General features: G+C 61.8%; 1 protein-coding gene across 1 annotated transcript in view; it reads right to left on the reverse strand.

Moving 5' to 3' along the window:
- Positions 1 to 1,093: 1,093 nt before the first annotated feature.
- The window catches only part of LOC133355006 (microtubule-associated protein 1B-like), a 28,538-nt gene continuing 11,635 nt past the window's right edge, over positions 1,094 to 17,996 (reverse strand). Inside the window, 12 exon segments of the mRNA XM_061572263.1 lie at positions 1,094 to 4,391; positions 4,739 to 4,965; positions 5,950 to 8,386; positions 8,388 to 10,436; positions 10,472 to 10,648; positions 10,650 to 10,791; positions 10,793 to 11,247; positions 11,921 to 12,043; positions 12,742 to 12,888; positions 13,947 to 14,066; positions 14,741 to 14,884; positions 16,285 to 16,367. Coding sequence (XP_061428247.1) covers positions 4,236 to 4,391; positions 4,739 to 4,965; positions 5,950 to 8,386; positions 8,388 to 10,436; positions 10,472 to 10,648; positions 10,650 to 10,791; positions 10,793 to 11,247; positions 11,921 to 12,043; positions 12,742 to 12,888; positions 13,947 to 14,066; positions 14,741 to 14,884; positions 16,285 to 16,367 — 6,260 coding nt within the window. The 3' untranslated portion in view covers positions 1,094 to 4,235.

Below are 17,996 nucleotides of genomic sequence, written 5' to 3' on the forward strand. Positions count from 1 at the left end.
TCATTCACACGCTCCCCGCACGACTTAATCGCTCAAACACTTCACGCCTTTTCCTGCCTCCATTTATCTTGAGGATCGGAAGCTCTTTGGCTTCCACCAATCTCTCTCGATCCCTCCATCCATCTCGACCTCCATCCCTCCCTCCCCGAGCGAAATTCCGGAGAAATTCAACCGCCATCATCAGCGGCGGCGGCCTCCGAGTGAAAGTGAGGACGAGTTTGCATATCACCACGGGCTCAGCCGCAGCCGTTCACGAACGCACGCACAGAGAGCAGCAGCAGCAGCAGCTACAGCAGTAGCAGCAGCTACAGCAGTAGCAGCAGCTACAGCAGTAGCTACAGCAGCAGCAGCTACAGCAGCAACAGCAGCAACAGCTACAGCAGCAGCTACAGCAGCAGCTACAGCATCAGCTACAGCAGCAGCAGCAGCTACAGCAGCAGCAGCTACAGCAGCAACAGCAGCAACAGCTACAGCAGCAGCAACAGCAGCAGCAACAGCAGCAGCAGCTACTGCAGCAGCAGCTACAGCAGCAGCTACAGCAGCAGCTACAGCAGCAGCAGCTACAGCAGCAGCAGCTACAGCAGCTACAGCAGCAGCAGCTACAGCAGCAGCAGCTACAGCAGCATCTACAGCAGCAGCAGCAGCTACAGCAGCAGCAGCTACAACAGCATCTACAGCAGCAGCAGCTACATCAGCAGTAGCTACAGCAGCAGCAGCTACAGCAGCATCTACAGCAGCAGCAGCAGCTACAGCAGCAGCAGCTACAACAGCATCTACAGCAGCAGCAGCTACAGCAGCAGTAGCTACAGCAGCAGCAGCTACAGCAGCATCTACAGCAGCAGCAGCAGCTACAGCAGCAGCAGCTACAACAGCATCTACAGCAGCAGCAGCTACAGCAGCAGTAGCTACAGCAGCAGCAGCTACAGCAGCAGCAGCAGCTACAGCAGCAGCAGTAGCTACAGCAGCAGCAGCTACAGCAGCAGGGCGACTACGACGACACAAACACCCCCCCCCCCCCTCTGCGGTCTCAAACAACCAACCCCCCCCCCCCCGCGTCTTCACGCGAGCACCCCCAAACACCCCCCCCCTCCCCCCCACCAAGTTGAATGCTACACGACTTTATCTACCCCCTGGCTTGATGATGATGATGAGGCGGTGGTGGTGGTGGTGGCAGTGAGCGCTACCTCAAGGCAATGCACGCAAGCGGCGACTCAGAGCAAGGTCACCCCCTCCCCTCGACAACGGCGCTGTTTGTCGCTGGCCGCTTCACGTTCTGGTCCCTGTGCTCATCAGCTGCGTTAAAAGGGGCAGAAAATTCACCTCTTTGTCCATGAAGCCCCCCTCCCCCATCCCCCTGCCCCCCTCCAATTGCCCATGGGGGGCGGGGGGGTGACAACCCCCAGCGAGGAGCCCTGCTCTGGACGACAACGCAGGCGGATGACTGAGCGCAGCTGAGCAACAGCTGACGTCGTGATCACAGTGGCGAGCAGTTACCGTGCTCATGGGATCACCCCCCCCCCCCGTGTCTAGTTCCTCCACTCACACCACCACCACCACTTAATCACCCATGGAATATTCTCCAGGAGTCCCCCCCCCCCCCACCCTTTGACCCGCAACTCCTAACCACCCCCCCCCCCCTTTCCCATTTTCTGGAGCTCGGCCCTGGACAGCTCCGGCTGACGAAGCTCTGGCCACACCAAACACGCTTTGTCTGCGCTTCCATTGCGGCCGTTTCATCCGATTAGACGTAAATCACCACATGAGCGAAAGCATAGCGAGACAGAAACACAGCTGATGAGCATGGTGGCAAGGAAGCCTGCGGAAATCTGCGTAAAAGTTGCGAGCGTTTAAACCTCCGGCTAAAGGCGTGGGCTATCCGCAGCCACTGTTACGTATCGGTCACAGTTGACCTTTGTGGGGTTAAGCCACGCAATGATCCGGCCACAGTTGTGTCGTCAGGACCCTCCACCACTACCCCGACTCAGCCAAACAAATCGTCACGTGGCGTACAAGCGTTTAACAACAACAACGACTACAATTGTTTCAGCTCACTGACTCACCCACTCACTCATCCACTCCCACAAAGACAAAGATCCCCCGTATAGCCTTAATAGACTGTTTGGGCAAAGTGCTGTTAGCGAGTAGCACCTATGAAGGCCAACACGGCACACGAGGGGGTGGGTGGCCAGCACCACGCCCGGCCGCCTTTGTCTCCCGAGTGGCGATGTTTACACACTCACCATCAGTTACTCATTCACGCACTGGCACACATCTACCCACTCACACACAGACAAAGATCCCTCGTATAGCCTTGAACAGACTGTTGGGGCAAGTGCTGTTAGCCAGCACCTACGAAGGCCGGAACTCACACACCCACACTCACCCACACACCCACTCACCCACACACCCACTCACCCACACACACACACTCACCCACTCACCCACACACTCACCCACACATACTCACACACGCTCACCAGTGAGTCAGCTCAAACAATGACAATCCTCGCTTTGTTAAACGAGTGTAACACCTCCTGACAAATCAGTGTATTTGGCTGTGTCGGCTGGTGGAGGGTCTTGACGACACAAACACATCTATTATGAATTACAACTCTAAATTCCGCTTCCAATTTAGTGAGGATGCCGCAGTGGTGCAGCGGTGAGCCACACTGGCCACCCAGACTGGGGGAGCATGGGTTCGACTCCGCCTTCCGCCACACGCTTTGAATGCACGGGTCAGCTCCGAAGCGACATTGGATCCATCCCCCTGTGACTCTGTGAATGGGTGGCACCAGCGGTCACGTGTCGTGGTGGTAGTGGTGGGGTAAAGTGTGAATACTCCCACCTCTCCCCCCACGCCATGGCCAACGTGGTAGGCCAAGTACCCTCCAGATGCTCCCTCTAAGCGGAGGTCCCACCCGCGAGCGGTGGCGTGAGCAAGGCTGTTGCAGGGCTGCCCCTTTGCCTGCTGCCTTCCAATGGACACACAGCCACGGACGGAGCCGGGGGCGCGGGGGAGGGGGGCACAGGGGACCCCCACTCACTCGTTTAGCAGTGATGCCCGTACTCTGCCCCCCCCCCCGCACAACTCATTAACGACCCCCACACACACGAGCACCGGGAGATCTTCCTCCCCTCGTCCTCCACACACGCACACACGATCCCTCTCCTCCTCTCTACACTCCTAGCAGATATGTGGTGTGTCCCCCCCCCCCCCCCCCCACCCACTTGGATGTAGGGGTTAGGTTACGGGGTCAGGGATAGCATTGGGGTTGAGGGTCTGGGTAAGGGGTAGGGGTCAGGGCTGGACATCGTCGTGACCATTCCCGAACCGCTTCACCCATCATGCACTTCACCACAACCTGCGCCGCCACGACAGCGTGAGTGCCGCGCTCCATCACCACTCGGCTGGTGGAGCCACGTGACCTGCACCGCACCGACAGCGACACCGGCGGACAGCCCGTGGGGACGAGCCCCCTCGACCGCACCGAGACTCGGGGCCCGACGATTGTGCCCTTGTCATCACGGTAACTTAGTCACTCCGCGCGTACAGCACGTGGCGTTGTGATTTGCTTGGCCGTGCCGGGTGGTGGAGGGCCATGACGACACAGACAGGTTTAGCGCGAACACTCGGCTGCGTTTCAAATTCGTGACCGCTGCGAGCGTGAAATGTCCACCCCGCTCAGCCGCACAGAACAGTGGAGGGGAGCGGGGGGTGGGGTCAGGGGTCCCTGTTTCGTGATCCCCAAGTCTGGGGGGGCAGTGGTGGGGGGGGGGGGGGCGAGGCGGGAGGGGGGGTCGTGGATATGACATCGCAGCATCGCGAGAGGTGGTGACGCCCGTGTAAGATCGATGGTGTGGCCGCCCTGCGGTGAAGGGGGGGGGCGGTGAGTTGTGGCCGCTGGTGGCCCATGTGGTCTGGGACGTCTCTGACGCCGCATGCCAAGGGTGTACATGGATGACATTCGGGGTTGGGTGAACCCTGCGACTCAGGCCCCGACCTTGCACGCTGGGATTCGATCTCTCTCTCTCTGTAAGTAGACGGCGTGGCTGTATCTCTCGCTACATGTCGAGATGGTGTGCACCTTGTGGGGGGAGTGTTGTACAAATACATATTCTGCAATTTTGATCGTGGCCGGTCGTGAGGCGTCGTTGTATGACGATGGAGGCCCCCACCCCCTCTCCACCACCCAGCCCCCCCCCCCCACCCCCCCACCACGCTGCTGGCGGAACTCTCAGAACTCGACCTTGCAGGCGGGGAACGCCTCGCCCTGCATGAGCACGGTGCTGTTGGCGGCGAGCACGGCGACGTGCAGGCGGCGCTGCTCCTCGCGCGTCTCGTGGAACCACTGGCGCAGCACCTCCGTGTCGTGCGTGGGCACCACCGTCACCTGGACCCCCACACACCCCCACACCCCCACACACCCCCACACACCCCCACACACCCCCACACACCACCACACACCACCACCACCACCACCACACACCCCCACACACCCCCACACACCCCCACACACCCCCACACACCACCACACACCGCCACACACCCCCACACACCCCCACACACCCCCACACACCACCACGATCAGTCACGGTGACACTCAGGTGCGCACTGTGCAGGTGACACAGGTGTGCACTGTACAGGTGACACAGGTGTGTGCGTGGTGCCGGCAACAGAACTGTGAGCTGCGCTGAGTCAGCACTCCACCCCCACCTCCGCCCCCCCCCCCCCGCTCACCTGCGCGTCGCCCCCCCAGGTGGCCTTCCCCCGGAGCAGCGCGTCGAGCACGGCGCGGCAGGGCTGGTTGGCGCCCGAGTGGGCGCCGCTCACCACGTAGTGCGCCGCTCGCACCCGCCGGAAGAATTCGGCGTCGCAGGCCCCCGGCGCGGCGTGCCCCGGCACGAACGCGAGGTCCACGTGCACGGGGAGGGGGGCGGCCCCCCGCGGGGAGGAGCGCCCCGCGCCTGCAGCGGCACAACGCAGAGTGGGGGGGGGGGGGGGGCGCACACCGCACGTGAACACGCAAAGACAAAGATCCCCCCCCCCCGCGTGTGTCGACTTTGACAGACCGCTGGGGCGAGTGGCTGTTTGCGAGCAGCACCTGCGGCGGCCGGGACGGTGGGGGTGGTGTGGTCAACCACCACGCCCGGCCGCCTTTGTCTCCCCAGTGGTGACGTTTACACGCCACGCCAGGTACTCATTTAAAACTTAGTCGACCTATGGGAGACCCAGAACTGATTCAGATAATGGTCACTGGTGTTGGCCATGGGCGGGAATCGAAGTCGGGTCGACGGGTTCGTAGTACAGAAAGTTTACCACTACACTACCGCTACCCACAAAAACAAAGATCCCCCGTATAACCTTCACAGACTGTAGGGGCCAGTGCTGTTAGCGAGCGCATGTGAAGGCCGGCACGGCACACGAGGGGGTGGGTGGCCACCACCACGCCCGGCCGCCTTTGTCTCCCACACACCCACACACATGGGCACAGGAGTACAGGTACACAAGTGACTGGATATAAAGGTGACTGCACACAGGTGGCAGGTAAACAGGTGGCAGGCAAACAGGGTGTACAGATACGCGGTTACACGGCGGGGAAGCGATGTCAATCGAGGGGAGCTCGCAAGGGAATCACGCGCAGGGCTCGCCACGATGGGAGGGGAGCCGAGCGCGCTCTGCTGGCGGCAACAGCAACGAGCCATGACGCTGCTGGTGACGATGGCGATGCAGACAATACTGCTGCTGCTGATAGTGCTGCTGCTGCTGATAGTGGTGCTGCTGCTGATTCTGGTGCTACTGCTGATAGTGGTGCTGCTGCTGCTGATAGTGGTGCTGCTGCTGCTGATTGTGGTGCTGCTGCTGATGGTGGTGCTGCTGCTGCTGATGGTGATAGTGATGCTGGTACTGATGATAATAGTGATGCTGCTACTGCTGAAGGGCAGCCTCACCCGTGCCGGCCGCCCTCCCATCAACCCGTGCCCGCGTCTTCCCATTGGGGCTCTTCGCCGCATCCTTCTCCACATCCTCCTCCTCCTCCTTCTTCTTCTTCGCCTTCTTCTTCTCCTCCTCCTTCCCCGCGCCTGTCGCCACCCCGGCCGCCCTGGCCTTGGCGTGCGACCTCCGGCCCGGCGAGGAGGGTGCAGCCGTCGCCTTGCGACCCTTGGCGGCCTTCTCCCCGGGCTCCCGCTTGAGCGGCCCGTCCTGCGGTGTCGCCACCTCGGGGTCGACCATGGCCACGCCGGGGTCCCGCGCCGGCGGGCGGGGATCCGGCGGCGCCGCCGTCATCGCCGCCGGATGCCGGAAGCCGGACGAAGGCGCCGGGGGAGGCGGCGGGGCCGGCGCCGGCTTGTCGGCGGGCAGGCACTCCGAGTCGTCGTCCGAGTCCAGCATGGCGTCGGCCGTGATGGACGGGCACTCCTCCGTCTCGGGGGGCACGTCCGAGTCCGTCTGCGTGGGCAGCGACTCGCTGACGGACGAGGGCGGCGTGTCGTCGTCGTCGTGGTGGTGGCGGTGGTGGGTGTGGTGGTGGTGACGGGATGCGGCTGGCGGTGGCGGCGGTGGCGGCGGCGGCCCGACAGGCCCACACAAGGGCCCGGCCTCGCTCGCCAAGATGCCGCCTCCGCCTTCTTCCTCTTCTTCCCGTTTCTCTCCACGGTCCCAACCTCCTGGGCTCCACGGTCTGTCGCCACGTCGGTTGTCCCCATCGGACATCGGAGACAGCGACGCCCTCGCGTGCTTGAACTCGCAGGGAGACACGAGGCACAAGTCCACAGCAGCAAGAGGTGTAGCCTCGCTGATAAGAAACCCACTGCCACCATCGTTGTTGTCATCGTCGTCGTCGCTGCGAGCTCTGCGGCCAGTCGAGTCGTTCCCCTGGTCGCACGGCGCGCCGTCACCACGTGCCGGGATGGCTGGCGCGTTGTCACGGTGGGCTCGGGGCGACGGCACCTCCACCACGGACGGCCCCTCGAGGGTGCGGGAGGAGGACCTGAACGAGGAGTTCCTCGACAATTCCGGAGAGGCTACCTCCTCGACGATGGGCGAGGTGAGCGGGGAGCCGGCAAGCGGGTCCGAGGGCGACGTCACGGACTCGATCAAGGGCCAGCGGCCCGACTCCGGCTCCTCCTCGGGGGCTGCGTCGGGCGTTTCGGCGAGCTCCACGACGGGGTACCCAGCGGGGGACCCCTCTAGCGAGGGGCCGCTCCCCCCGCGGGGAGACCCACGGCCGCCGCTCTCTGCGGGGTCGCCCTCCGGCGCGGACGACTCGGGGGAGTTGTCGGATTTGCGCAAACTCAGGTTGAGGACGGGCTCGGGTCGTGCCACGGGGCCCGGCAGGGCGTTGCTCCACCCCGGCTTCGCGTCGGAGAGGAGGCAAGGCCCTGGGTCCTCCGCCGATGGGGAGAAGTCCACCTCTGTGGGGCCGTTGGCCACGGCTCGAGGGGCAGCTTCACGTTCGTGTGAACGCTCTTCTCCACGCCCCATCGCTGCCGATTCCCGCTCGGGGCGATCGCGGCAGTCGTCGACCGTGAAGTAGCGCCACTCCTTCTCCGGCGGGGCCCGCGTTTCGACGGCGCTTCCCGGGATAAGCACCACGTTGGCCTTTCTCGGGCGACGGGGGCCCTGGGACTCGGGCGAGGGGGCCTCGAACTGGATGTAGCCCGGCCCCACGATGTTCTCCTCCACGGGTGACAGAGACCTCTCCGAGGAGGACCGCGGCTGCTGCGACAGAGACCCCTCGTGCTTGCGGCCGGACGCCCTCTGCGCCCGGTCGCCCTCTCCGACGGTGGCCGGGCCCGAGCCGAGCGGCGGCCGCGCCTCCTCGAAGGGGCTGAGCGAGGGGAAGTCCGCGGCGACCCCCAGCGACGGGGGAATCTTGTCGAAGCTCAGCGACCTCGTGCTCTTCGGCGTGCCGCCCTCGCCGGTCAGCGACTCGAACTCCTTCAGGTCCAGCTTGGGGGGGCCGGCGGCCTCGGCGGCCTCGGGAGTGGTCGACGAGCCCCGATCCCTCCCGCCCGGGGACTCCTCCTCAGACGCGGACGACTGGCAGGATGGCGGCCGGTAGCAGGAGCCCAGAGGCGGGGGGCTGCGCATGGGGGACAGCACTTTCTCGTCGGAGTGGACAAAGTCCGGCACGGGCTCGTCCATGGGGCTCACGTTCTGCTCTCCGTCGGGGCTCGTGGCGCTGGGCGGCGCCGCGCCCGGCGCGGTCGCATCCACGACCTCCGCCTGCACCACGCTGAACTTCTCCTCGACGGGAGACTGGTAGAACGGCGTGTGGCCGGCGCTGGCCGGCGGAGAGACCGCGTGGGAGTTCGGGCGGAAGGCCGTAGTCTCGTCGATGATATGATCATTCAGCGAATTGTTGAGCTTCTGCTCAAAGTTAAGGAATGTTCCGGTCTAGCGTCGTCCTGATCTCGGTGGGTGTCAGGTCAAAGTTCACGCTTCGCTCGCTGCCGGGGGTCTTGAGGAGTGGCGACGGAGGAACCGGGCTCTTTTGGGGACTTCCATTGCTCGCCGAACCTCGCCGGAACAGCTGCCCTCCCTCCCCTCCCTCCTCGCCATTCTTGGCCACGTTGGCAAGGCAGAATTTCGCAGGCTGCAGTTGAAAGGACCTGTCTTCTTCGATGGAAGAGGTGGGAGATATCGTGTGTGCCGAGACGATGCAGTCCTTGCCCTGCGTCTCCTCCGTGCGGGTCACCGTGGAAGACGATTCGCTGTCGAGGCGCTCCCTCTCCAACCACGCTGGGTTTGCTAGGTCCACGTGGAGCTTCGACGCGTGGCCGTTACCAGCGGCTCCGTTCCCAGCGGCTCCGTTCCCAAGTGTCTGGTTCCCTACGAAGGCCAGAGACTCCATCTCTAGGTAGGTGGACAGATTATCCGCGGCAGGGTAGTGCAATGGTGCAGACGGCACTTTGCCACCGCTCGTGGGGAAGTTTTCCGTCAGATTTGACGACACTTTTTCACGTTCGCGTTCGAAAGCAGCAGCTTCTTCTTGTTCGTCATCGTCATCGCCGCCGCCATCCTCACGTCGTTCAGGCTCTTCATCGGAGCTCTCCGCGTCGGCCTGGTTGGCAGCTCCGTCCGAATCGGTCCGGCTATCAGAATCCCGCGGCGCTCCGGGGCGAGCGGAGCTCGCGGCGTCTCCCGCGATGGCACCGCCGGCCTCGTCGCCACCGCTGTCTCCAGGACCCTCGGAGGCTTCGCCGCCGCCCGGGCCCGGCTTTTGCCCCGCATCGTTGTTCGCGTCGTTCCGCGTGCTGTCCCTCTCTTTGAACTCCTGTTCGTCATTGTCTTCGGTCTCGGCCTTCTCCTCGTAGTCCCCTGTGTCGGAAGATTCCCCGAAAGCATCGTCCTCCTCCTGCTCCGCCTCCACCACCGCCGCCACTTTGCGTTCCTCCCCCTCCTCTCGGCCCACGCCTCCTTTCCCCACCTTGATCTCGCCGCCGGACTCTTCGGGAGGTGAGGACTCGAGCTCGGCTTCGCCGTCCGTGGCTGCGATCCCTTCGTCGGGGGATTCCGTGGAGAGTGCGGTGCGGAAGCAGGGCTCTTCGCCGATGCTCGGGACAATGTCCTCCTTGGACAGCGGCGTCTCAGGACTCCGGTCCTCCAGGACCTCATCTTCCACGGGGACGTCTCCCTTATCGATGATCTCCAAGCCGGATTCCTCCCCCACCTCCCCTTCCACCTGCTTGAGGTCTTCAAAGTCACGGGTCAGATCTTCAGGTGTGGACATGCGGGACCTTTCCAGCTGCTGCTCCATCTTTGTGTAGAGTGTGGCCAGGGCGGGTGACGGCGCCACGTTCGGAGCGGTCACCGCGACATTCCTGGCTGGGCCGTCGGCCTTCTTCTTGTCCCCCTTCGCTTTGGCTTTGTCTGTGGTCTTTGCGGCGACGGGCGCTGTCTCCTTTAGGGAAGATTCCCTCTTGAGCGGCTTCTCCGGGGTCTTTTTGGTTGGCTTGCGAACGTCCTTCTTCACCTCCTTGGCCTCTCGTTTCACCTTCCCCTCCGAGGCCCTGGCCGTCTTCTTCGGCTCTTCCTCCGTTTTCGACGAGAGCGACGACTCCCTCCTCACCTCCCTCCTCACCTCCCTCTTCACCTCTTCCTTCTTCAGCTCCTTCTTCTCGACTCTGACCTTCCGCTCCGCTTTCTTCACGTCGTCGCGCTTCACTTCCTTCGTCACGTCCTTCTCCCGCTTCACCTCCTTCCTCGGCTGCTTCCCCTCTTTCTCCTTCTGGCTGACGCTGTCTGCCCTCTTCAGCCTCTCCTGCGGATCCTTCACCGTCTTCTTCGGGACCTTCAGCACCTTCTTGCTCTCCGCCGGCACGGCCTCCCTCTTCTCCTGCCGGTTCTCGGGAACCGCGGCCTCGCTCGGGGCCACGGCCGATGACCCCGCCGCCGCCTCCTCCTCGGCCGGCTCGGCCCGCCAGCTCTTCACCTCCTCGCTTCCGTCGGCGTTCACGTGACCCAGGCCCTGGTCCCCCCCCGCGCCCCCCCGCGGGCCTCCGGCGGAAGTGGCGGCGCCCTGTCGCCGGCCGGCCGAGACGCCGCCGCCGCATCCTCCTTCTCGCGGCCCACCGCGAGGTCCTTCTCCGTGACCACGGGCCTGCGCAGGAAGTCCAGGTGCCGCAGCCTGTCGAGGCCCTCGAGGAATCTTGCCCTGCGGTGCCGAGCCGGCGAACAGGACGCGCACAGTCTTCTCGCACGGCGCCACGGGGTGCCACACCACGAGCGCCGAGATAGACGTCACGTGGTTCAAGGGTGGTGCGGTGCCGGGGCCGCCAGGGGTCGCGGGCCCAGCCCCGCACGAAGCGCCGCAGCTCCTCGCTGTCGCCCACCGGGTTGAGCACGTACATGTCCAGGCGGCCCACGCCCATCTTGTGGAAGAGCGTCACGGGCTTCAGGGCGTCGGAGGTCGGGGGTCGGAAGAGCGGCTCGGGTTTGATGCAGAGCTTCTGCAGGAGCTGCACCGTGAGCCGCGCCTCCTGCGCCGCCGTGCGGGCAGACGGGGTGCCGGCCGACGACGAGGAGGAAGGAGGGTGAGGAGGAAGGTCGGGCGCGTTGAAGAAGACGACGCCGATCTCGGGGGAGACGAGGTTCTTCATCCACTCGCTGGGCGAGGTGGAGCCCTGTGAGGCTTCCTCGTCGCCCTCCGCCACCTTGCGCTGCAGGAGGCTGTTCACGCTCGGGAGGTTGTCGGCGCCGGCGTGCGTGATCAACATCGAGTCCACCCGGTCCAGGTGGCGGACCTGGGGGGGGGGGGTTACGGGGAGGACGAGGGTGGGGGGATGAGGAGGAAGAGGAGCAGAGGGAGGAATAAGAAAGCCTCGTCCACTCGAGCATTGCTCTCCTTCTGGCGCCATGCTTGGGTGAGGTCGTTTTGCCACAACGCAGAGCAAAGACCGCCAGCAGCGCCACACAAGGAAGTAAGCGTGGCCTTGTATACTAAAGGATAAAGACGCAGCCCTGCAAGTGCTCGCTCGGGCCACTGCTATACGGAGCCCTAGAGAGCCCTTCTAGAGAGAGGGTGTTTTGGCCTACTCTTCCACACTAACTAAGCATCTTGGAAGATGTGGTCCACCAGTTAGTCTGTGATCGGCAGGTAACGTATGGTGGAGTTTGGACACTTCGCTACCGTGGGGAACGGTGGCGCAGTGGTTAGTGCACTCCGCTCCTGGGCTTCTTCTAGGTCGACTCAGCCTTAAACTGAGTATCTAGTGCGATGTGTAAACATCGCCACTGGGGATACAAAGGCGACCAGGCGTGGTGCTGGCCACCCCACCCTCTCGGTGCTTGCCCCAGCAGTCTGTTAAAGGCTATACGGGGGATCTTTGTCATTGTACGCCTCCTCTTCCAACACGTCTGGTCAATGTGGAAAAGTCGCCCCCCCCCCCCACTGCCCCCCCCCCCCACCCTCCTCACCAACTTCCAGAGTCCCGAGCTGGGGTGGGAGCCCCCGTCCAGGAGGATGTTGAAGCCGTTGACAGCAAAGAGCGCCGAGTCGCCTCTTCCCCCGGGGAAGATGTAGCAGCAGGGGCGAGTCAGCTGGTCCACCATGCGGGGGGAGGGGGGGGTGGACATACACGTTCACCTTCGCTATTCGAGACGAGATGTTTGGTGGATGCGTGGTCAATTAACAAACACCCCCACCCCAACCCCCACCACCCACAACTCACATTGTTGTGCTGTACTTCTATGCACCCGGGTCTATGTCCTTTGCCAACCCGACCCGCACCCCTGACCGGTGTGGTGAAGTATGGTCAAATACCCCCTACCACTGCAACGTCAGCGTTGGGGGGAGGCCCTCATCCAGCAGTGGATTCAAGATGGTGATGCGGGCGCCGCCGTAGCGCGTTGGCCGCCTGTCGCAGAAGGTTCCAATCCAGTGGCCGCCCTGGTCAATTTACAACTTGGCATCGGCGCGTGTATTCGGGTGGCAGCAGGAAACTGTTGCCGTGTTGAACTCGGTGGTGATGACAGAACAATTTATCGACCCGAGGAGGTATGATGGGCTGAGAGAAGGCCTAGGCCACGGGTCGGCAACGAAAATAACAAGGACGCATTTTTGTCGAATTTAGTGAAATAAATAAACCTCAATAATAAGTAGTGCCATGAAGCGGTCACTTCAAGAGCCACCGCACGCGGCTCCGGAGCCGCCGGTTGCCGACCCCTGACCTGGGCCGACTGTGGGCAAGGCGGCGACCCCCCCCCCCCGCACCCCCCCCCGAGGCTCTCCGCTGCACCTTGAGGAATCCCCCGGACGTGGGGGGCTCCAGGAGGTCAAAGGGGCCCTGCACCTCCAGGGACTCGGAGAGGTACTCGGTGAACTCGAGCAGCCCCTCGGTGGGGGGCAGCAGCGGCTCGGGGTTCACACAAACCTCCAGCAGCTCCTGCAGCACACACGGGGGGGGGGGGCACGGGGGATCAGGGGGGTCACGGGGGGGTCACAGGAGATTCAGGGTCATCACGGAGAACATGGGGTATCATAGGGGACACCTGTACACTCACTCACCTGTACATTCACTCACCTGTACACTCACTCACCTGTACACTCACCTGTACACTCACTCACCTGTACACTCACTCACCTACACACACACTCACCTATACACACACTCACGTGTACACACTCTCACTCACGTGTACACACACTCACGTGTACACACTCACGTGTACACATTCTCAATCATCAGTACACACACTCACTCACCTAGACAAACCTGTACAAGACAAATTATCCCCCTTACAGCCTTAACAGACTGTTGGGGCAAGTGCTGTTAGCGAGCACCTGTGAAGGCTGACACAGCACACGAGGGAGTGCGTAGCCAGAACCACACCTGAACGCCTTTGTCTCCCCAGAAGCGATGTTTACACACCACATCAGGTACTCATTTGAGGCTGAGTCGACCTAGGGGAGGAGGCCCAGGACCGTTTCAGAGAATCGTCCATGGTGTTGGCCGTGAGCGGGAATCGAACTCGGGTCGCCGGCTTTGTAGCTAACCACTGCACCGCCGCTCCCCGTACACACCTGCACACACCTGCACACACCACTACACACACCTGCACACCACTACACACCTGTACACACCACTACACACCTCTACACACCATTACACACCTACACACCTACACACTCCTACACACACCTGTACACACCACTACACATCTGCACACACCACTACACACTTGTACACACCACTACACACACCACTACACACCTCTACACACCGCTACACACCTGTACACACCTGCACACGCCTACACACACCACTACACACACCTGTACACACTTGTACACACACGCACACAACACTACACACCACTACACACCACTACACACCACTACACACACCACTACACACCTGCACACACCTCTACACACCACTACACACACCACTACACTCACCACTACACACCTGTACACACACCTGTACACTCGCTCGCTCACCTGCTGCAGGTGCTCGAGTGCCGGCGAGGAGAGCGCGTGCCACCCCCCACGACGCGGACAGTGCAGGGTGAGGCGGGGGCGGTCAGGGGGGAGCTCGGGGGAGCTCGGGGGCTCAGTCACCTGGGGGGGGGGCAGGGAGGGGGGGGCAAGACCACGGGTCGGGAGTGTGCCAGGGTTAGGGCTGTGGTAGCGCTCGCGTTGACACTGCACGGGGTGGACACTGCACCGGGGTGGAATACTGCACCGGGGTGGACACTGCACCGGGGTGGACACTGCACCGGGGTGGACACTGCACTGGGGTGGACACTGCACTTGCTCGGGGTTTGGGTTAATGGATACGCTTGTGGGGGCCCAGGGGTAGGGATTAGGGACAGAGTTGGGGTTAGGATTGTACTTGGGGCGCCACGGTGACTAGGAGATGTTGACTACCTCGCCTGGTATACAGGGGGTCGTGGGTTCAATCCCGACCCTGACGCCTGCTGCTGCTGTATATTTGGAGGTTGCGTGTCTCTCCCTCCCCGTAGTCGCGTGGATTTTTCTCCAGGTGCTCCAGATTTTCTCTCCACATTTCAAATCGGCGTGCGTTCAGAGTATTTGTCTGCTATAAATGTCCACGTGATAAGCCACTTCGTCATTTGTGGCCAGCGCGCTTCCAAAAAAGAGCTACAGAGCTCAGCGGGGCCTTCCCTGCTGAAATAAAAGCGAGTTTCGTTTTACTCCACTGTGCAGGGTCACGGATAGAGTTGGGGTTGGGATCGTGATCGTGTGGGGGGGGGGGGGGTCGGGGGGGGGACCTCGGGCTCGGAGAAGATGATGTCGGCGAGCGAGTCGGGGGTGAAGAAGCCGTCGCGGAGGCACAGGTCCCCCGAGTCCTCGTAGCAGCAGCCGGCCAGGACGAGCAGCTTGTGGCGGCACGCGCCCGCGACCAGGGCTCGGACCTAAGTGGGGGGCACGGGGGGGGGGGGCACACGCGGGGGGGGGGGGGCACGCGTGTGAGCGTGAAGAGTGGTGGGGGGAGGGGGGGTCACATAATGCAGACGCGCGTGACGCATGCCACGATCCTAACGGTACCCCTACAGCTAAACACGACCCCTAACACAATCCCAACATCTACCCCAACACCACCCCCGATACTACCACGAACACGATGTTACCCTGCCACTACAAATACCCCAAATTATAGTCCTGGCATCACTCCTGAGGCTATCCCTACCTCTATGTAAGTATGTATGTTGAACTTCTTTAGTATCGTACGTAGCCAACCACACTAATCGGAGGTGAGGGGGGCAACAAACTAAACCCTAAAGCAGCTCTAAAGAAATGAGTTTCCAATTTGTATTTAGGAGTGCATTGCTACAGTGGCTTCGTGATCACCACTCCCACTGCCCCGACCTCCAAATCAATCCCTAACCTCACCCCTCGTGAATGATACCACTAACCCAACCTCTTCATCCTTAACACCTGGGGGGGCACAGGAGGACACGAATCGAAACTCAAAGGCAACAGAAGCAGAAGAAGCCGCCACGCAAAGCCAAGGGAGAAGGATCCCGCCTCCCCGTATAGCCTCACCCGGCCCGTGGGGCAAGTGCTGTGACCCCGTTAGCGAGCGCCGATGGTGAGGCCGACTCGGCTCACGAAGGTGAATGGCGGTCGGTGCCAGCACGCCTGCCCGGCCGCCTTTGTCTCCCCCCACCCCCGAATGCTGATGGGGTTTACACACTGCACCAGGTACTCAGTTGAAGGCTGAGTGGACCTAGGGGAGGTCCATTGATCGGTTTGGATATTGGCCGTGAGCGGGAATCGAACAGGTTATAGATTTGAAGCTTTCGTGACTGCAAGGATTCATACTCTTAGGGTTTTTCGGTAAAGTCACGTAGGTAAAAATACATTTACTCACAGTAAATTTAGTTGTGACGGTCCCACCTGAAGGCGGAGACTTGTGTTGCCTCCGAAACTTCGTGATTTAAATTAGTAATTTTTTCATTTATTATTATTTAATTTATTTTTTTTAACCTACGTGACTTTACCGAAAAAACCTAAGTGTATGAATCGAACTGGTGTCTGCAGGGTTCTTTCCACTGCACGCATCCCGTCACACACACCAACACATACTCACCCCGAGATGCTGAGACGCTCACGCACACTAAGAGTAGGGAGTGATGCAGGGGGATGGAGGGGGGGGTCTCGGATGGAGGGGGGGTAGGGGTGTAGGGGAGGGAGTGATGCAGGGGGATGGAGAGGGGGTCGAGGGTGGAGGGGGGTAGGGGTGGAGGGGAGCGAGTGATGCAGGGGTATGGAGGGGAGGGTAGAGGGGGGGGGGTATGGGAGGGGGCCGCACCTCTGTGAACACCGTCTCCTCGGCGGGGTTGATCAGCACCACGCTCTGCAGGTCGTCGCTCTCGTGGTGCAACACTTTTTGTCCTTCAAGAAGGAGAAGAGGAGCGGGCGGAGCAGCCAGCAGAGGGGGCGGGAGGGGGGGGGTAATGGGGAACACGACCACCGACATTCATGTTGACGAGCAGAGATCAGACTCGTACCTCGCAGTTCATCAAATCATTACTCGACAGGCACCTGCGCACGTGCATACTCCCCATTGGTCAATCCACTGCTGGATTGAGGACCTCTCTGCCTTCCCGTCCACCTTCAAACGTAATTTGCCCGTGCCAACTTTCATCACAGGAAATGCATTTTCTTCAATATCGACCGGATGTCCGTGCGGTATTATCGATTTCTTCGGTAACGCGGCCGTCTCGGCCATGATGTGTCTATTCCCTTGGTCGCTGTAACTTTCTTTTATTTGCCTTTGCCATTTCGATGATCCATGCCACTCGTGCAAATGAGACTGCGTTGTGGTCTCTTGAGTTCCCAGCCGGGTTAAGCCAAATAACAGGGAACTCGATGAACTCACTCATTCACTCACTCATTCACTCACTCGCTCAATCATTCACCCACTCCCTCACCCACCCACCCACTCATTCGCCCACTCATTCACTTACTCGCTCACCCAGTCGAGTGATTGAGTAGGTAGATGAATGAGTAAATGGTGAATGATTGAGAGGGTGAGTGAGTGAGCGAGTGGGTGAATGATTGAGTGGGTAGGTGAGCGAGTGAGTGAGCGAGCTCAAGTTCTAAGTTGTCTTTGTGCGACTAGGTGAGAGCTCAAGAGGAGACCAGGAGAAATTCTCTCACGCACAAGAGAAGACCCTGGGGTCACCCAAGACCACAAAGACGAAGCAGACACAGCCATGCTGGAGCAATGAGGCGAATAGGACTCGGGACAAGAACGGGAAGACCCCGCGTGGCCTGGGGCGTCACCCCCCACAAGGAGACGAGCAGACAGAGACCCCCCCCCCCCCAAAAGGTGGGGGAAGGCGCCTTTAAGCGATCGTCAACAAAGGCCGGCGCGGCACGCGACTGAGTGGAGGGGGGCGGGCAACACAGCACGCCCGGCCGCCTTTGTCTCCCCGGTGCTGGAGATCCGGCAGCGCGAGGGTTAAGCCCGGCGGCGGACGCCTCCGCCGCCGCCGCCGCCGCTGAGATTTGTGGCGTGTTGTTTTTCCTCTCCTTCCTCCCTCCCCAGGAATCCGGAGGGAGTTGACCTCGCGCCATGAATCGCCGATGAGGCGCGGCGAGCGAGCTCGGAATTGGCGCGCCGGGCAGCCGCACCACTCCGGCCGCACCACGCCGGCCGCACCATGCCAGCCGCACCACGCCGGCCGCACCACGCCGACCGCACCACGCCGGCACAGCCATCCCGCCCGACGAGACATCATCGGTGTCACGGCCACCACACGCTATTACAACCATTGGGGATTTGACAGCATGTTGATGAATGGGGGGGGGGGGGTCGTTACGTGTTGTGTATTGTGGGGGGCCGCACATCAGGGGCCGCACTAAAGGCCGCCAGGGGCCGTCAGGGGCCCACGGGGCCTCGCAACGAAGAGCGCCGCTCCGTGCATCGAGAGCCGTCCTCGTACACAGAGAGACCCACGGGCTCACTTGGAGACACACAGCCAGCGAAGACTCCCACAGACACCAGCACACACAGTG

Source organism: Lethenteron reissneri, chromosome 50 (assembly GCF_015708825.2).
Source record: "Lethenteron reissneri isolate LAM-NWPU_2019-01 chromosome 50, ASM1570882v1, whole genome shotgun sequence".
NCBI classification, from domain to species: Eukaryota; Metazoa; Chordata; class Hyperoartia; order Petromyzontiformes; family Petromyzontidae; genus Lethenteron; species Lethenteron reissneri.